The 21,607-nt window shown below is 40.9% G+C and overlaps 1 protein-coding gene across 1 annotated transcript in view; it reads left to right on the top strand.

Moving 5' to 3' along the window:
- LOC130362524 (kinesin-like protein KIF28) overlaps nucleotides 1-9,705 on the top strand; it is a 157,841-nt gene extending 148,136 nt beyond the window's left edge. The window contains exons 23-24 of the mRNA XM_056567162.1: nucleotides 753-955; nucleotides 9,057-9,705. Coding sequence (XP_056423137.1) covers nucleotides 753-955; nucleotides 9,057-9,218 — 365 coding nt within the window. The 3' untranslated portion in view covers nucleotides 9,219-9,705. The remainder of the gene's footprint in view (nucleotides 1-752; nucleotides 956-9,056) is intronic.
- Nucleotides 9,706-21,607: the final 11,902 nt, after the last annotated feature.

Consider the following 21,607-nt stretch of genomic DNA (forward strand, 5'->3'; position numbering starts at 1 on the left):
GAAGAGTCTCCTAGGACTGTATCCACCTTTTGCAGCCCACGGGAGCACCTGAAAGCTGAACTCATTTATGCAGGAAAAGACATCAACTGCCGAGCAGAGAAGTTCATGACGAATCGAATTTACTGTAAGTTCGCTCATCTCTAGAAATAATAGTACAGAAAAAAAGTCAAAGAAGCACAGTAACATCATTCCATCCACATAGGAACATAGAACGTGTGGGCTGATAAGAACCATTTGGCCCATCTAGTCTGCCCTATATCCTGAATACTATGAATGACAACTAAGATATTTCTGGGTAGTAGGATCTGTACCTTGATACTGCACAAGGTTGGTTAAAAAAATATTTTTTAAATGTACTCCGATCCTCTGCTGGTGCTGATCCTCACTATCCAGCATTTTTTGACACATAGAAAAAGCATGCCTAGCCGTTCACTGCCCAGATTAGTGACCCACCTTAGCCATTTTTTTATGCGAAAAGTAGAAAGCAGTGGGGACTAGAACTAATGGGGGATTCCATTTTTTTTTTAATTTTTTTATTCCACCTGGAGCACAGTTAAAAATAAAAAAAAATTTCTTCTTCAACCCCTTTAATATTGTTAAATTTATATATATATATATATATATATATATATATATGTAGAAGTGTCAGTAATATTTATGAGACTATGAATGCAAGGCTCATCCATATCCTTTGATCATATTATTTTGTCACCGAGTAGCTCATTTGTTTATAATAAGTTCCTTATTTTCAGGCTATGGCAAATCAGTGATAGGTTCATGGCAAGAAAATTCTACCAAAAAAACCTTTTCTGCAAATTCTACAAATGAAGAAATGAGGTTGTCTGGGCCTAGGACAAGCTACGATGCAGATTTTGCGAAAGCCCTTAAAGTTTTTTACCAAAGTATGAACACAATTAGAGGGCATTTCTTACGATTGAAACACTATAAACCACCGGTAAGAAAAACATTGGATAAACCTATTTTGACAAACAAGTTAGTTTGGATCTAGGTTCTACAACCTGTAGCAACATTTGATCTCTTAGCATAAATAATTTAGACAGTTTTCCTTTATCAGGAAGAATTTGCTTAAAGGGGTACTCCGGCAAAGGATAGGGGATAAGATGCCTGATCGCGGGGGTCCCACCACTGGGTACCCCATGATCTTGCACACAGCACCCCATTAGCGAACAGCCGTCACGCCCCCTCTCATAGACATGAATGGAGGGGGCGGGGCGTGACGTCACATCCCCAGTCCCAGAAACCCGGAGGTTTCTGAAACTGGAGATTCAGCACCCACATAGAATGCGTGTTCTGCAGGGAGATCGCGGGGGTCTCAGCAGCGGGCCCCCCGTGATCAGACATCTTATCTCCTATCCTTTGTATAGGGGATAAAATGTTTTTGCCCGGTATACCCCTTTAATAGCTTTTATACTATGATCCAGATATTAGCCACCATACTGCAGACAGTAGGAAAAATTGTTCTTTGTTATGCCATGAGGAGTATGCTACTGTGCGCCCATGAGTATGTGTTCCTGTGTGGATTTCAATCTCTTAATTTTAATCTCCATATTCTAACTTGTTTGGTAAATTAGGTTGAATATAAATATATATTAATTAATTCTCAATGTCGGAGTAATAAAATCAACATAGGTTTATGAAGTATCATATGCATGCAGACTTCTTAAAGCACACCATATTAGTCCATATATAGTAGAAATATTGATTCTAGCGTATTTATATTCAAAAATATTTAACCATGCATTGATATCCTATTTGGCAAAGTTTAAAGGGTACCTCTCATCAAATAAACTTTTGATATATTTTAGATTAATGAATGCTGAATAACTTTCCAATAGCATGTTAATGAAAAATATGCTTCTTTCTATTGTATTTTTCCCGATCAGTCCTGTCAGCAAGCATTTCTGACTCATGCTGGAGTCCTAAACACTCAGAGCTGCCAGCCTGCTTTGTTCACAGCCAAACAGGCTGTGAACAAAGCAGGCTGGCAGCTCTGAGTGTTCTCCTTTGTGAACAAAGCAGACTGGCAGCTCGTAGTGTTTAGGACTCCAGCATGAGTCTGAAATGCTTGCTGCCAGGACTGGTAGTGAGACCCCTAGTGGTCATTTCTTCAAAGTGGAAAATTAAATAGAAAGAAGCATATTTTTTAATAACATGCAATTGTGAAGTTATTTTGCATACATTAATCTATAATATATCAAAAGTTTTTTTGATGAGAGGTACCCTTTAAAGGTTTTTTATGTCTGGTATAGCATAAATTCCCAATATTAACAATGATAGCATATATACCTTAACAATGCATTGGTACTAGAGCCCTGCATTGGGATTGGGATCCAGTGGGACCCAACCCAAAACGTGCCGGTGGTCAGGAGGCTGCTGTGGGTGGGCGGTCAGGTGCTATGCCTGTGGGACCCGCAAATCCTGCACATGCTGCAGCAGCCTCAGTGACTCAGCGGCAGACCCACCTCCGAGTACAGTAACAACTCACTCATTGTTGCTCCTCCTAACTGTCTCCTCCCCCCACTGCCGCCGTAATGCCGCCATTCCATCCCCCACTCAGCCTGCCCTGAACTCTGGAGGAGGATCAGTCAGTGTAGTGACCCCCATCTTCAGCCAACACCGCCCGAGACCCTTTTGGTAGGTAAAAATGTTCATCTTCTACAGCAAACACTCCCAGGGAATCCGTCCGTGTGTCCGCAGTCTGCTCTGCACTGCAGCACTGCTATACACATGCGGGGTATGTGCAGAGTAGACTGCAGACAGAGCATTGCCCCCTAGTGTCTTCTACAGACCTTAGGGTGCAATGCTCTGCAGTCTGCACATACCCTTCCATGTGTATAACAGTGTGTGTGTGTAAATTCCTATACAGGTGAGGGTACTACAGACAATGGTGCAATGCTCTGCACCATACCTCCACCTGTATAGGAATGCACACACACACACACACACTGCTATGCACATGGGGAGGGGGGGGGTATGTGCAGACTGCAGAGTATTGCACCATAGGGTCTTCTACAGACCCTAGAGTGCAATGTTCTGCAGTCTGCACATACCCTATGGGAGCTATAACAAAAAGTTGAAAAGTGTAAAAAAAAAAATCTAACCCCTTCCCTAATAAAAGCTTGAATCCCCCCCTTTCCTATATTTTTTTTACTAAAATAATGTTAAAAAAAAAAAAAAAGGATGTGGTATCGGCAAGTGCCTAAATGTGTGAACTATTAAAAAATAATGTTAATTAAATTGAACGGTCGATGGCATACACGTAAAAAAATGCTAAAGTCCAAAATTGTGTATTTTTGGTCACTCATATGCCATTAAAAAAATTATAAAAAGCGATCAAAAAGTCCCATTAAAACCAATAAAAAATGGTACCAATAAAAACTACAGACCACGGTGCAAAAAATGAGCCCTAAAACATGCCTGTAGGACAGGTATGTGCAGAGCATTGCATCGGTCAGTGACCCAGGGCCTCTGAGTCTGCACAGTCACTGATATTCACATCTGTACATACAGTAGAGTGCAATGCTCTGCACATCCCCCATGTATAGCAGTGCGTGTACTACAAGTATGTGCAGAGCATTGCACCATAGTGTCTGTACATTCCTATATTAGCGGGAGCGGACGGGATTGGACAAACATTTTAGCGGGAGCGGGTGGGATTGGTCAAAAAAGTAATCGGGAGCGGGTGGGATTGGTCAAAGTCATCGGGAGTGGACGGGATTGGTCAAAGTCATTGGGAGCAGGTGGGATTTGTCAAAAAAGTCATTGGGAATGGGATTGAAAAACCAGTCCCGCATAGGGCTCTAATTGGTACCTCGTTTGGCAAAGATAGAATGCCCACTGTTTAATAAATAAATGGAAAATGAGTTTTTGCTATTGTGTATATACTAGCTATGGTGCTCTGCACCTCGGCATTCCAGGGTTTTCCTTCCTCTCCTGGTGGTTGCTAGTGTTTGCTGTGGCTGTCTGTGAGTGGATGGTCTTCAATCGGTTCTTCGCTTGCATTCCTGGCATTTCCTAGATGTAATTTTTTTACTCCTCGAGTATAGGAGACTTCTAATAATCTTTGTCAGTTTTACTTATAGTGTAGTGAGCTGCACATAGTATTGTTCATTAATTCTACCAATATACTACTGACTTATGTCTAAGTAACAATACTGTCATCTCATAGTAGCCTTTGTTGGGTCCTTGTACCTCAATATAAAATGTCTCAGGCAGTACCAACATGATCCTCTTGCAGTTGGCTGGAACACTCAACTTAAATGTGTTTTTTACTGGTAAAATGCATGTGTTTCCCAGTGAACAAACAATTCATGGCCAATAAAATACTACATACAGTGGGGGCAAAAAAGTATTTAGTCAGCCACCAATTGTGCAAGTTCTTCCACTTAAAAAGACGAGAGAGGCCTGTAATTTTTATCATAGCTATACCTCAACTATGAGAGACATAATGAGAAAAAAAAATCCATAAGATCACATTGTCTGATTTTTCAAGAATTTATTTGCAAATTATGGTGGAAAATAAGTATTTGGTCAATAACAAAAGTTCATCTCAATACTTTGTTATATACCCTTTGTTGGCAATGACAGAGGTCAAACACTTTCTGTAAGTCTTCACAAGGTTTTCACACACTGTTGCTGGTATTTTGGCCCATTCCTCCATGCAGATCTCCTCTACGGCAGTGATGTTTTGGGGCTGTCACTGGGCAACATGGACTTTCAACTCCCTCCAAAGGTTTTCCATGGGGTTGAGATCTGGAGACTGGCTAGGCCACTCCAGGACCTTGAAATGCTTCTTACGAAGCCACTCCATTGATGCCTGGGTGGTGTGTTTGGGATCATTGTCATGCTGAAAGATCCAGCCACATTTCATCTTCAATGCCCTTGCTGATGGAAGGAGGTTTTCACTCAAAATCTCACTATACATGGCCCCGTTCATTTTTTTCTTTAGGCTAGGATTGCACTGGCGTATTTTTTTCTGCTTTTTTTCCACAGAAAAAAACGCCAGTGCAATTTCCTGTGTTTTTCTGGCATTTTTACCTTTGAGTGGAAATTGCATTTTTGGCCACTTTGGCATTTAAAAAAAAAAAATTTGTACCCCCCCCCCCCAAAAAAAAAAAGGAAAAAAATCATGCAGTAAAGATGGGAAAAAAATTATTAAAAGTACATTTTTAATAAAGTGTGTGTGTTTAACTTTTTTTTTTCTATTTTTAAGATTTTCTAGGTAGCACTACTACTCCCAGCATGGGAGTAGTAGTACCTGTACTAATAGACATATCGCCCGATGCGATCGTCCATAATATAGCAGAGATGTGGAGCGGCTCTATACAGCGCTAGCATCTCTGCACTATATTCCGGCCGGCCAGTGATGTGAATAGAACATCACTCATTCATATTTTCCGCCCAGAGAAGGTATTGGCCAGATGGTTGCAGCCAATCACCTCTCTCAGAGGGAAATATGAATGAGTGATGTTCTATTCATATCACTGGCCGGAGTATAGTGCAGAGATGCAGATTGCTTGAGAAAGCCACTCCGCATCTCTGCAATACATAGGACAATTGCATCGAGTGTCAGGAGTGACACCCGCTGTGATCTGTCCTTAACTGCAGGTACTACTACTCCCAACATGGAGCACACTCTGCTCCAAGCTGGGAGCTGTAGTACCTGCATTAATAGACAAATTGCAGCGAGTGTAACTTCTAACACCTGTTGCAATTTGTCTATTAATGCAGGTACTACAGCTCCCAGAATGGAGCAGAGTGTGCTCCATGTTGGAAGTAGTAGTACCTGCAGTTAAGGAAAGATCACAGCGGATATCACTCCTGACACCCGCTGTGATCCTCCTGTATAATGTATAGATGCGGGCGGCCTCTCTTCTATGGTCCCCTGCACTGACGTATATATACACCTACTGATATTTCCCATAGAGAGTTGTGATTGTCTAGAACCATCTGGCAAATCACAGCTCTCTGTGGGAAATATGAATAGGTTTATATAAACGGCAGTGCAGAGAACCATAGAAGAGCGGCCGGCTGCATCTATAAATTATACAGAAGGATTGCAACGAACCCGGGGCGATCTGTCAATTAGTACAGGTACTACTACTCCCATCATGGAACAGTGTGTTCCATGCTGGGAGTAGTAGTACTACCTAAAAATTTAAAAAATAAAGAATAAAAAGTGAAAAACACACACACTCCATTTTTATTATTGTCGGCTACATTTTTAGTGCCCGCCCACCCGCCCACATTAATTGATCCCTGTTAAACCCCTTAAGGACGCAGGGTGAACCTGTATGCCCTGTGCCCAATCGCGGTATATAACGCTTCATACCGGGTCTGTCCCAGTGGCTAATAGCATGCGGCACGAATCGTTTTGACGTGCGGTATTAACCCTTTAGACGCAGTGATCAAAGTTGATGGCCGTGTCTAAAATGAAAGTGAAAGTTGGGCTGATCGGGACCATAGTGATAAAATAGCAATGCCCTGATCAGCTAGGACGTGAGCGGAGGTCCCCTTACCTGCCTCCATCGCGTCCGATCAGCGATTGATTGCTCCAAGCCTGAGATCCAGGCTTGAGCAATCGACCATCTATAACACTGATCAATGCAAAGCTATGGCTTGGAGCAATCAATTGGCGATTGGACGCTACAGAGGCAGGTACGGGGGGACCTCCGCTCGCGTTCTAACTGATCGGAACATCGCGATTTCACCACAACTGAGCTGCCGGGAAGCTATTACTTTCATTTTCGGCGTAGCGATCAACATTGAACGCCACATCTAAAGGGTTATTAGCGGCGTGACCCCGCATTATATACCGAGAACGGGCGTCCTTAAGAGGTTAAAAAAATGTATCAAAATTTTGTTATCAAAAAGAAAAATTTCATTATATATAATTTTTTCCATCACTACTGTATCTTTTTTTTTTTTTTTAATGGTACTCTACGAAATTTTATAAAAAATGTCTCTCCATCACTTTTTTGGATCACTAAAGTCCAAAAGAGAATAAAAACCGCCTGCAAAAACGCTAAAGTTAAAACCCACATGTCGTTTTTCTTGGCATTTTGTTTACTCCTTTAGACTTCTATTGGAGAAAAACGCCAAGATTTCAGGGGAAAAAACGCCATATGCTCAACATGCCGCGATTTTGCAAAACCGCTTAGGAGCTGAAAAATAGTGAGAAAACACCGAGGATTTAAAAAAAAAAACGCCAAACTGAAAAGTGGAAAAAGAATTTTCAGTTTTTTCATTGATTTACAGCTAACCTCTTGCCCCAGCGTTTAAAAAAAAAAAAAAAAAAGAAAAGAAAAAGTGGAATTCCAGACTTACATGGGTTAGTCATCCTATTCCCTTAGCAGAAAAACAGCCCCAAAGCACGATGGGGGAGATTTATCAAAACCTGTGTGGAGGAAGAGTAGTGTAGTTGCCCATAGCAACCAATCAGATCACTTATTTCATTTTTCACAGGCATCTTTAAATCTCCCCTGATGTTTCCACCCCCATGCTTCACAGTAGGTATGTTGTTCTTTGGATGCAACTCTGCATTCTTTCTCCTTTAAACACGACGAGTTGAGTTTTTATCAAAAAGTTCTACTTTGGTTTCATCTACCAATACTCTTCTGGATCATCCAAATGCTCTCTAGCAAACTTCAGATGGGCCCGGACATGTACTGGCTTTAGCAGGGGGACATGTCTGGCACTGCATCATTTGATTCCCTGGCGGCGTAGTGTGTTACTGATGGTAGCCTTTGTTACTTTGGTCCCAGCTCTCTGCAGGTCATTCACTAGGTCCCCCCATGTGGTTCTGGGATTTTTGCTCACCGTTCTTGTGATCATTTTGACACCACGGGGTGAGATCTTGCATGGAGCCCCAGATCGAGGGAGTTTATCAGTTGTCTTGTATGTCTTCTATTTTCTAATAATTGCTCCCACAGTTGATTTCTTCACACCTATTGCAGATTCAGTCTTCCCAGCCCTGTGCAGGTCTACAATTTTGTTTCTGGTGTCCTTCAACAGCTCTTTGGTCTTGGCCATAGTGGAGTTTGACTGTTTGAGGTTGTGGACAGGTGTCTTTTATACTGATAACAAGTTCAAACAGGTGCCATTAATACAGGTAAGGAGTGGAGGACAGAGGAGACTCTTAAAGAAGAAGTTACAGGTCTGTGAGAGCCAGAAATCTTGCTTTTTTGTAGGTGACTAATTATTTTCCACCATAATTTGCAAATAAATTCTTTAAAAATCAGACAGTGATTTTATGGATTTTTTTTCTCATTATGTCTCTCATAGTTGAGGTATACCTATGATGAAAATTACAGACCTCTCTCATCTATTTAAGTGGGAGAACTTGCACAATTGATTGCTGACTAAATACTTTTTTGCCCCACTGTATACTGTACTATTATCTATATCAGTGTTTCCCAAACGCGGTCCTCAAGCACCCCCAACAGGTCATGTTTTCTGGATTTCCTTAGTCTTTCACAGGTGATATAACTGTGGTGATGCCTGATTCACTCACCATGATTATATCACCTGTGAAAGACTAAGGAAATCCTGAAAACATGACCTGTTGGGGGTGCTTGAGGACCGCGTTTGGAAAACACTGATCTATATCGAGGACCAGTTGTTTCTTTGGTCATTAGGTGAAAATGACTCCATTTTAAAGGAGAACTTCGCCCCAGACATCTTATCCCCTTTCCAAAGGTTAGGAGATAAGATGTCTGATCGCGGGGGGTCCCACCACTGGGGACCGCCGCGATCTCTGTAGTGGCACACTAATATATAGAGAGCTGGTCTGATTTTCCATAGTCATGTTAGAAAGTTACAATGCTCATCCCAGAACAAAATAACTTGGGGAACTGTAGCAAATATTTGCCAAACATGCCGAAAAGGGACTCTAGCAAGGGTTCAAGCTTTGACCTTTGTTAGTTTTTCTTCAAGGAATTCAGCCACTTGTGACTACTGCTAAATGCTAAAACATTACTATATGAACACTTGCTGGGTATTCTAGCTGTATAATGAACAAATATATTTTATTTCAGGAAGAAGAGAACATTTATCTCTTGCGACTTTTTACAGAGAAGCAGTCACAAATGTTTAAAGATTTTTGGCAACAACTTGAGTCTTGTATCTGCAAGCTAAAAAATGACGTGGCAGCCATTGTAAAGAAAAAAAGACAAGATGTTGCTTTTGGCAAAAGTTAAAGTTGTGATATTTAAGTAAATTCACTTCAGTTGCTTTGTTCCCAGGAATTATTCACAAATATTTGAGCAGAACACAGCTTAAACAAAAAAGTGCAACTTTTGTATAGCAGAAAATACTGTTTTTGTAATCTGCATGTTTACATATCTCATACTCCAAGCTTTGTAGTACAGTGCAGTCTATGAAGGATGTAGATAAATTTCAAGCACACTTGAGAACACTGATGTTGGGGCATCCACTTGGCAAATGAGTAAATAAAGGTAAGGCATTAAAAAAAAATCTGAATGCGTCATTTGTCCTGGGGAGTCACAGCGGCAGGGACATCAGGCGGCGGCAGGAGGAGGAAGGTCGAAAACTGCTGCGGTGGAGGGGGCTGCAGTGAAGATTGCTGGTAAGGCTGTGTGGGCATGCTGGGAGTTATAGTTTTGCAACGTCTGGAGGGCCACAGTTTGGAGACCTCTGTGTAGTGGTCTCCAAACTGTGGTCCTACAGATGTTGCAAAACTACAACTTTAATCATGCACTGATTGTCTGGGCATGCTGGGAATTGTAGTTTTGCAACATCTTAAGTGGCACAGTTTGGAGACCACTATAAGGTGGTCTCCAAACTGTAGCCCTTCAGATGTTGTGTTAAGGTTGGCTGCTGGTTAGGTCTTGAAATGTTAGTGACTGCCGCTGTCCAAATTAGTATACTGCTGAGTGTCGACACAAGAAATAAACACCAGACAGAGTTGGTATAAATCTCCTTCTCAGCAGTAGTTTGGCTCACACTGGCTGAGGATCTGTCCCAAGGAGTTCTGTTTATTATATGGAAATACATTGTTTATTACAGTTGACAAAAAGGGGAGGTTAGTTATCACATCAGAATCATCGTGTTATATTTTGATTGGATAATTAGATATTACTATTTGTTAATCATAGTCCTATGGTGTTATATGATGCACAGTCAAATGCCATTATATGGTGCAAGCTTTCCTGTTTATCAGAAGATTCCAGATGTGTCTGTTATTTTTGCAACGGCTGCTTGTTTTTCTTTTAGGTCTGCATATTTTTCAGCTAGATTTTATTTTTGTTATTTCTCCTTTTGGACACTGTAAATCTTATTTTCTTCTTTATATTGCATTTTTGAGCGTCATCCCAAGGTCTTCATCTTAGTTACAAGCATATGGCAAGCTGACATGTCTCATGAGGATAATAATATTTTTCTGCAGCACTTGATTAACATTAGCATATATATCTTTTTTTAAATATATATTGATCAGTAATCAAAATCATAATGGTCATCCTTATCAGTCCCCCCTAGAAAAACATTATTAGACTTCATCTTTCCCTACTATAAATTCTTCTTAACAGTCTCAGATTCAGATGGGTGATGGGGGTATGGGATGCTTCACTGGTTTGAAAGGAGTGGCTCCTTGTGAACCACTCCCCTTTGTACCCAGACTTATCCTTCACCTGAGACTTCTATACTGGCCCTACTCTGATGGAATTTCCATGAAGCCATTCTCATACACAATAGATGTTCTCATGGGGGGAATGTCTCAGTTATGCTTTGGTCTGAGGTATGGATTCTAGATAAATTGAATCCGTGGGAATGATATCCACATACATGGCACCTGTTGGTATGGCTGCATCTACACTTGAGTTTATTGCTTTCTTTACACAGGGAACTACACAACATCCCACAACAAGGCAAACCGCTATTATAATCCCTATGTGGATAAGCCATTTTTCCAGTCTCCTAGCCATGCGAAATACTTATTCCAGGGATCACTTACACCTGAATTCTTCTTTAATTCTACAGACAAATCCTCTAGTTTCTTTATGGCCTTTGTAACCTTACCATTTGGACCAGTGTTACCTGGTATGTAAGTGTAACAGGTCTCGCCAATCATTTTACATACTCCTCCTTTTTCTGCCAACATCATATCTAAGGCCATTCTATTCTGGAAGGTCATGGTAGAAGTGGGTTCTAACTGTTCAGCTAATCCTTTAAGAGCATCCCTTGTATAATTTACAAACCTTTGTTGATTGTAATATATGTAGTTTATCCATTTAACATTTTTGTTGGCAGTGATCATAGGAAAAATTGATTCAAACCCTGATTTTACCTGGTCTCTTGCTTTAAACTAATCAGGTACCCCCGTAGGGACTCCAATGGCATCGAAGTACACATGTGGATCTAGACTGCCTCCAGGGGCCTCCCTCTTCCTCCTACTTTGAGTATCAACTTATTCAGCTAATTTGGTTTCATACTCCTGATCTGGGATTATGTGCAGAGGCATCAAAACTTTGGCTAGTGCACATTTGTTCGTCCAATCACCCTCTAGTCGTGTTCGGATTTTCATGTCTCCACAGATCCAGTAAATGTCAAATAAGGAATAAACCTGATTTTGTATCTGATGTCCACTTAGTTTGCTGTATTCAGAGCAATACCCTTTCCCTCTTCTGTTAGCATAGCAAGTGCAGTTTCCCTTGTAAATGGTAATACCCTCATCTGGCTGTGGTGTCTTAGTTATTAAGGGGTACTCTTTCTTCCATTGTTCACATTTGGTATAGTCAGTGGTCACATTGATAAAAAGACTAATAAAACACTGCTGACTCTATTCTGGAATATTTAAGGGAACTGTACCAAGGTGAGGTCTGGCTGCAGCATATACATAACAGTCTGATTTATTATGCTGTTTTTACGGTATATTTTATCCATTCTAGCCATAGGTTACTGTCTGAGAACCCGGTTTCAACTATCATGGTGTCCTCAATTGGGGGGTCTGCTGTAGTCCCCATTTGATCTTTAAAAGTCTGGACATGTTGCAGTAAGGGATTTATTATTGGTTTTAACTGATCTTTGAACTCATTTGAAGTAGGCTTGTCAATTAGCCTAAATTTTGTGTCCCTCCATGTACAACCCTAGAATATATTCTCCCTGATTTGTTGGATTTGCACTCCACTTATACAAAAAAAAAAAAAAAAAAGATAAATATCAGGAACATGGTGTAGGAACCCTCTTGCAGTGCGAGGCATGTATCCATGTTGATTTGCCTTCCAGCTTTACTGATGTGGGTGTAATATGCATACTCGGAACAGCTCATGGTAAACAATACATTCAACTTTTCCTAGTCTCTTCCATAGCTTCTCTCAGTTTGCTTTTCAGTATACCATTATGTCTTTCGACAAAAACCTGCTGACTGGGGGTGGTGTGCACAGTGATTTTTTATTTCTACACCTATTACTTCTATTAGGTGTTTTATAGTTAGGAAATACTTCTACCTATTTGGTCAATGCATAAAATCCATACAGATGTGTTGGAATGGGTATTTTGGGGTTGCAAATTTGCCTCTCATTAGTCTATTACCTCCTTGTGGATTTTGTCAATTTAGTAATTTGTGAAGCCATATGCCAGGCATACAGTTCTATTATTGCCCCATACTTTCCCCCTTTTAAGACATGGGTCACCCGATGTATCAAATACTGCTGTATGTCAGTGAATACGGGATCATCATATGTAAGCGTCTCCTTCCTCACTTGTTTCCTGAAATTCAAACATGGGTTTAACCCCTTAAGGACCAAGGACGTACCGGTACGTCCTTGGTCCTGCTCTTCTGATATAACGCGGGGTTACACAGTAACCCCGCGTCATATCATGGCGGGCCCGGCGTCATAGTGAAGCCGGGACCCGCCTCTAATAGCGCGCAGCGCCGATCGCGGCGCCGCGCGCTATTAACCCTTTAGCCGCGCGCTCAGAGCTGAGCCGCGCGGCTAAAAGTGAAAGTGAAAGTTCCCGACTAGCTCAGTCGAGCTGTTCGGGATAGCCGCGGCTAATCGCGGCATCCCGAACAGCTGACAGGACAGCGGGAGGGCCCCTTCCTGCCTCCTCGCTGTCCGATCGCCGAATGACTGCTCAGTGCCTGAGATCCAGGCATGAGCAGTCATGCGGCAGAATCGTTGATCACTGGTTTCTTATGAGAAACCAGTGATCAACATAGAAGATCAGTGTGTGCAGTGTTATAGGTCCCTATGGGACCTATAACACTGCAAAAAAAAAGTGGAAAAAAAAAGTGAATAAAGATCATTTAACTCCTCCCCTATTAAAAGTTTGAATCACCCCCCTTTTCCAATAAAAAAAAAAAAAAAAGTGTAAATAAAAATAAAAATAAACATATGTGGTATCACCGCGTGCGGAAATGTCCGAATTATAAAAATATATCATTAATTAAACCACTCGGTCAATGGCGTGCGCGCAAAAAAATTCCAAAGTCCAAAATAGTGCATTTTTGGTCACTTTTTATATAATTTAAAAATGAATAAAAAGTGATCAATAAGTCCTATCAATGCAAAAATGGTACCGTTAAAAACTTCAGATCACGGCGCAAAAAATGAGCCCTCATACCGCCCCATACACGGAAAAATAAAAAAGTTATAGGGGTCAGAAGATGACAATTTTAAACGTATTAATTTTCCTGCATGTAGTTATGATTTTTTCCAGAAGTCCGACAAAATCAAACCTATATAAGTAGGGTATCATTTTAATCGTATGGACCTACAGAATACATATCAGGTGTCATTTTTACCGAAAAATGTACTACGTAGAAACGGAAGCCCCCAAAAGTTACAAAACAGTGTTTTTTTTTCAATTTTGTCGCACAATGATTTTTTTTCCCGCTTCACCATAGATTTTTGGGTAAAATGACTGACGTCATTACAAAGTAGAATTGGTGGCGCAAAAAATAAGCCATCATATGGATTTTTAGGTGTAAATTTGAAAGAGTTATGATTTTTTAAAGGCAAGGAGCAAAAAACGAAAATGCAAAAACGGAAAAACCTCCGGTCCTTAAGGGGTTAAAGGACAACTGCAGCGCAATATACACTTATAAGTGTCCGACCGCTTGGACCCCCCTGCGATCTCCCTAAAGGAGTGCCGCCATTAGCGCTCATAGTGAGCGCTAAGGCACGTAGCGTCGACCTAGAGGTCGACGGTGACGCCCCATCTCCTCCCCGTCCCAATACAGTTCTATTGGGGGAGGCGGGCAGGCATGAACGCTGCCTCCCCGTCTCTCCCATAGAGATGTATGGAGGAGGCGTGACGGCCACAACGTCATGCTGCGGCTGGCACGCCCCCTGCACGGGACAGCCGCGGCCCCGTACAGGAGATCACAGGGGGTCCCAGCGGTCGGACCCCCCGCGATCAAACACTTATCCCCTATCCTGTGGATAGGGGATAAGTGTTAATCACACTGCAGATGTCCTTTAAGGAACTGGGTAACAATTACAGAATCTGAACTAGGCACAACTTTATAAAAGTTTTTTTTTATTGTATTCTTTACTGTATCTATGGTTAGGGAGTCAGTACAGTCAGACAAGGACATACTTATATTGGCCCACCTTAGGCAGTTGGATGAAGTCTGCTCATAGTCTCTGAAACAGGTAAGATGATTATGAAGTGTGTTGGTCAGGTACCTTTATTGTTTTACCTAGGTCATAACAGATGCAAATGATGAAGTCTGTACAAACCTTCTTTCTTCATTGTTTAATCCTGAGGCCACCCAACATACGGACATTACTACACACATAGCTCCCCTTTGCTTAGCTTATGAGGCCATGTATGTTACCATGGGGTACAAGACGGTTGGCACACACAGTTTCTTACCAACTCTTCAGATGCTGTCTTTGCCCTGTACCACCACTTTCTTCTTCCATTGGTCTCTCTCAGCATGCATTTCTGGTTCCTGCAAGAGACCTAACTAGACAGATCCACACTCCCCATCCACCTGTACACTCTGTACCAGAACTGTGGGAGGACAGGAGGACTGCAGCCTTGGCAGCCTCCTCCACCATCCAGTCCCCTTGGCTTCTGGGGTTGTTTCCATATGGGTCTGATCTTTATGATAGCCACCTTCTCGGGCAGCTCTCGGACTTTGAACACTTGAATTGCAAACAACAGATTTTACATTTGATTGGTTTGCTCAAGGATTCAAGAAAACCTTTACTCCAATAGGCCCATACTTGTGGGCGGGAATAAAAGTGTACCCGTAGTCATTATGTCTTACCTTCAGATATCTTACACATCTCAGGGAATATCTTCAACTCTACTTTCTGAACCAATAGCTTAGATCGAGTGGTTTATTGAAGTAGAACTTCATTCTGCATGTGGTCACCATATATCCTGTCTTATGTATTACATTTTTGCATCACTTGGAACAAACTTACATTTACAATTAAGCATCAACCATGGATTCTCTGATATCTTATCATGGCTCATAAATTCTTAACCTCACAAGTTCAAGACAATTTAATCATAATTTAAAAGTAGTAGAGCTACTAAAGAGCGGTCTTCTTTTTCAGCATCTTTAGATTACACTAAATTATCATTATAAAGTTATCCACTCAAAATTGATGTTATTCAAATAAATGCAATATAGAATGTATAGGTATATCACATTGTGTATGCAGGTACTATAAATATACTCAATTTACAAGACAGTGAATATATGTATATTTTGTCATTCTCCCTATAAACCCCACCTTTCTCCTCCCACTCATCTATGTCACTGGTCACCACCCCTTTGAGTCTGGCTTTTTGTTTTCCCTCAGCTTGGTCAGTCTTCAATGACCCTTGAACGTCTAGTATCTGACTGGATTCCAGTGTTACTTTACAAGGACACATATGATACACATGTAACATGTAACAATACCGACATGTAGAAATACTCCACGAACAACACACAGGGCCCAACACACATTCTCACCAAAAATGTAAAAGAATAAAAAATATACAGAGCTCTTTCCAAAATTGGAAAAAATCACCTTTCATGCGCATTGTTTATAATCCAATAAAACATTCGATGATTTTAAATGCTTAGGTAATATTTATCAATTAAATAGAGATCACTTTTTTTTATATCTTATTTTATTTTTCTTGGCAAAACTTTATCCCTTGTTTCTCCTATAATATAATCAGACAATTAATCGCATATCCTGATACACTTCATTTTTTTGCATCCATCCTGTGCAACTGTGAGAGCAAAACTTATTAGGAAATTAATGAAATATAATCAAATAGGTTCAATTAATACCACGTGGATTTTCTTTTGTTCTACACCAATCTAAAAAGGATTCATTACAACACAAACAGCTTCACCGAGCAAATATTCACTGGTCATATTCCATATATTCCTGATTCATTAATACACATCACACATGTACAACATACTTTATATCATAAGAACCATCCTATGAACATCATCATATAACTATATACACACAGCTTTCCTAGAGACCTATTACACCCTCTGCATTCCATAGCACTAAACACTCATCATCATCTTCACTTTTACCTTCACCATTGGGAAAAGCCACTCCATTCATTCATCTCCATTCATTGGACTAATAACACATCTGGAAGTTGTAATCCACACCCTGAAACAAAAGCTATCTTCATTCGATATATAATATATCTCTTATTCAACATTTTGTTTCTCTCTCTAATCCTATCAAGCTACTTAGAACAATCTGCTCATATTTTACTTGTCTTATCACTTGTATATATCATTAACTTTTGGACTAAACTTTCTCAACACAATGCATAGTTATTTGTCTACTCAAACTACTATATCCAAAACCACTAAGGAACATTCTTTAGGAGATAATGAGACAATCAATCCTACTCAACAACTTAGTTTACAACACAGACACAGTTTTGAAATGTCTATACATTTCCCATCTTTGCAAACTCACACATCCTTCCCTTGGACAGCTCAGTCACCCATTTCACATTTGTGCAGCAGCTACTTGCTCCAGTTCCTCTTTCCTTTCAACAACTTTAGTCATTCTAAACTGCAGCTCTGAACTGCTCTGCTACCTACAAACCCCTCTCGATGCCTTCTTTTCTTTGGAGATAAAACATTAGGGCTCAATTAACTGACACATTTAAATACAGTTCTACCTTTTCATCTAAGTCTGACTTTTAAATAATGATTGAAAACCGTTCATATCTACCAAAGTTTAACAATTTTGGGAGTAGTGAGAACTGTAATTACCCTACCAACAAGATCTCTCAGAAGATCGACCGGACAAAAAAAGGTACTCAGCACCAAACAAAATGGCAACCAAAATTTGTCTCCGGATACTACACAAAGTTATCTTCTGGTACAAAAAGATACTTACTGGTACACCACAAAAGATACCAAAATAACTTTTTTGCTCTGGTACAGCACAAAAAGATACCAGCAATACATTACAAAATATATCCTCTGGTACAAAAAGATACTTACTGGTACAATACAAAAGATATCAGAGTCAGCTTCAACTCTGATACAGCACCAAAGATACCAGCAGTGCGTCACAAAAGATATCCTCTGGTACAAAAAGATACTTACTGGTACAATACAAAAGATATCAGAGTCAGCTTCAACTCTGATACAGCACAAAAGATACCAGCAGTGCATCACAAGAGATACTCACTGAAACCCGAGGCACCAGCAGTGCAACAACCAGGGCAACCAAAGGGATACCAGGGATAAAACAAACACAAAGATACCAGAGATACAAAACAAAATCTACGACCCTTGACTGTATCCACTGAATAGACAAAAAAAAAATCAAAAAAAAAAATCAAAGCAAAAAGAACATCAAAACATTTTTCTGAATCAAAAAATGTCTACTAGATTTCTTAAGATTCAAAAATAAAAAACATTATTCACTGAAACTCTCACAACTCCCAATTTGTTAATCAGCAGCAATCACCTGCAACTAAAACTCCTCCGTGAGATTGAGATCACACAGCAGGGAGATTCCCTGTCGCTAAGGGCTAGTCCTAGAGGGTCGACAAAAGCTGTCTCCCAGGCTCCCACAAAACTGCCCAAAGGACACAGATAAGCTACCGGTTCATAAAGAAATCAGTAGACTTACCGTGTTCTCGTGGAGCTGATCAGGCTCCTAGTTCTGGACAGTTCTGGGGTGGCCTGGGGCGTCGGTCCACCAGACCTGGCTCTTCCATCGAGTGTGGTCCAGGGTTCAGATCCCACTTCTGACACCAAATGTTAAGGTTGGCTGCTGGTTATGCCTTGAAATGTGAGTGACTGCTGCTGTCCAAATTAGTATACTGCTGAGTGCCGACACAAGAAATAAACACCAGACAAAGAATTGGTATAAATCTCCTTCTCATCAGAAGTTTAGCTCACACTGGCTGAGGAGCTGTCCCATGGAGTTCTGTTTATTATACAGAAATACATAGGTTTTTTACAGTTGACAAAAAGGGGAGGTTAGTTATCACATCAAAATCATTTATTTATATTTTGATTCAATAATTAGATATTACTATTTGTCAATAAGTCATATGGTGTTATATGATGCACAATCATATGCCATTATATGATGCAAGCTTTCCTGTTTATCAGAAGATTCCAGATATGTCTGTTATTTTTGCTACGGCTGCTTCTTTTTCTGTTGGATCTGCATATTTTTCAGCTGGATTTTATTTTTGTTATTTCTCCTTTTGGACACTGTAAATCTTCTTTTCTTCTTTATCTTGCATCTTTGGACATCGTCCCAAGGTCTTTATCTTAGTTACAAGCAAATAGCAAGCTATGTCTCATAAGGATAATAATGTTTTTCTGCAGCACTTGATTAACATTAGCATATATATCTTTAATATATATTGATCAGTAATCAAAATCATAATGGTCATCCTTATCAGCTGCAGACCTACAACTCCCAGTATGCCTGGACAGCCTGGGCATGCTTGGAGTTGCAGTTTTGCAACATCCCGAGGGCTACAGTTTGGAGACCACTACTTAGTGGTCTCTAAACTGTTCTTCCCCAGTTGTTGTATAACTACAACTCCTTGCATGCCCAGACTGTCCAGACATGCTGGGAGTTGTAGTTCTGCAACATCTGAAGGGCCAGCATCCCTGACTGTCTGGACATGCTGGAAATTGTAGTTTTGCAACAGCTGTAGGCACACTGGTTGGGAAACACTGAGATAGAGTCTGTTTCCTAACTCAGTGATTCCAACCCACGTGCCTCTAGCTGTTGCAAAACTACAACTCCCAGAATGCATTGATAGACCCTACATGCTGGGAGTTGTAGTTTAGCAACAGCTGGAGGCACACGGGTTGGAATCACTGAGCTAACGTCTTTTTGGTTCCCCACCACTCAGCCTACAGCTGTTGCAAAACTACAACTCCCAGCATGTACGGTCTGTCAGTGCATTCTGGGAGTTGAAGTTTTGCAACAGCTGAAGGGCCAGCATCCCTGACATCCCTGACAGGTTACATTCACACGGGCGGGTTTACAGTGGATTTCCTTCTACAAGTTTGAGCTGCCGCAAATTTTCCACCGCAGTTCAAACTCCCAGCCGATAGCTCGCTGTGAACCCCCGCCTGTGTGAATGTACCCTAAAATACTACACTAACATAAAATAAAAAGTAAAACACTACATATACACACCCTTACATGCCCCCCCCCACCCCCAATAAAAATTAAAAACTTCTCATACGGCAGGGTTCCCTAAACGGAGCCTCCAGCTGTTGCAAAACAACAACTCCCAGTATTGCCGAACAGCCATTGACTGTCCAGGTGTGCTGGGAGTTTTGCAACAGCTGAAGGCACCCTGTTTGGGAAACATTGCCTTAGGGTTCTGGTGGAGACAAGCCTCATCCTTGTATCTGGGTCCGCCCCTATTGCAAATTCCTAATTTAGGCCTCAAATGCGCATTGCACTCTCTCACTTCAGAGCCCTGTAGTATTTCAAGGCAACAGTTTAGGATCACATATGGGGTATTTCCGTACTCAGGATAAATTGTGTTACAAATTTTGGGGGGATTTTTCTCTTTTTACCCCTTATGAAAAAGAAAAGTTAGGGGCTACACCAGCATGTTAGTGTTAAAAAAAAAAAAAAGGTGGCTGATAGTTACAGAAGTTCTGACATGAAGGCAAAAAAAAAAAAAAAACACCCACATGTGACCTCATTTTGGAAACTACTCCCCTCAAGGAACATAACAAGGGGTATAGTGAGCCTTAACACATTTTTGTTCAAGTGTGACTTGAAAAAAATAAATAAAATGTTCCCTGGAATACCCCAAATTTTTCATTTTCACAAGGGGGAATAGGAAAAAAGCCTCCTAAAATTTGTAGCCCTATTTCTTCTCAGTAAGGAAATACCCCATATATGGATGTAAAGTGCTCTTCTGGCGCACTACAGGTCTCAGAAGAGGAGCGCAATTGGGCTTTTGGAGAGAGAATTATGCCGGAGAAGGCCATGTGCATTTACAAAGCCCCCATGGTGCCAAAACAGTGGACCCCCCACATGTGACCCCATTTTGCAAACTACACACCTCACAGAATGTAACAAGGGGTACAGTGAGCAATTACACCCCACAGGTGTCTGACAGATTTTTTGAACAGTGGTCCGTAAAAAAAAAAAAAATTTCATTTGCACAGCCCACTGTTCCAAAGATCTGTCAAACGCCAGTGGGGTGTAAATGCTCACTGTGCCCCTTATTACATTTCGTGAGGGGTGTAGTTTCCAAAATGGGGTCACATGGGGGGACCACTGTTCTGGCACCATGGGGTCTTTGTAAACACACATGGCCCCCGACTTCCATTCCAACCAAATTCTCTCTCCAAAAGCCCAATGGCGCTCCTTTTCTTCTAAGCATTGTAGTACGCCTGCAGAGCACTTTATATCCACATATGAGGTATTTACACATTTTTGGGAGATTTTTCTCCTGTTACCCTTTGTTAAAATGAAAATTTGGGGTAACAGCAGCATTTTTTTTTCATTTTTACGTCCCACTTTAACAAAAGTTTGTCAATCACCTGTGGGGTGTTAAAGCTCACTTTACCACTTTTTATGTTCCTTGAGGGGTGCCGTTTCCTAAATAGTGTGCCATGTGCCATAAATGCAACATGCCCCCAAAAAAACATTTCAAAATCCCAATGTCACTCCTTCTCTAGTGCACCCACAGAGCACTTTACATCCACATATGAAGTATTTCCTTAGTCAAGAGAAATGGGGTTACAAATTTTGGGGGGCATTTTCTCCTATTACTCCTTGTGAAAATGAAAAGTTTGGGGTAACACCAGCATTTTAGTGTTAAAAATCTAATTTTTCATTTTGACGTCTCATTTAATGAAAGTTCGTCAATCACCTGTGGGGTATAAAGACTCAATTTACCCCTTGTTACGTTCCTTGAGGGGTGTAGTTTCCAAAATAGTATGCAATGTGGTTTTTTTTTTACTGTTCTGGCATCATGGGGGCTTCCTAAATGCAACATGCCCCTCAAAAACCATTTCAGCAAAATTCGCTCTCCAAAATCCCATTGTCGCTCCTTCCCTTCTGAGCCCTCTAGTGTGCCCACAAAGAACTTTACATCCGCATATGAGGTATTTCCT

The sequence above is a fragment of the Hyla sarda genome, chromosome 3, assembly GCF_029499605.1.
Source record: "Hyla sarda isolate aHylSar1 chromosome 3, aHylSar1.hap1, whole genome shotgun sequence".
In the NCBI taxonomy this organism is placed as follows: domain Eukaryota; kingdom Metazoa; phylum Chordata; class Amphibia; order Anura; family Hylidae; genus Hyla; species Hyla sarda.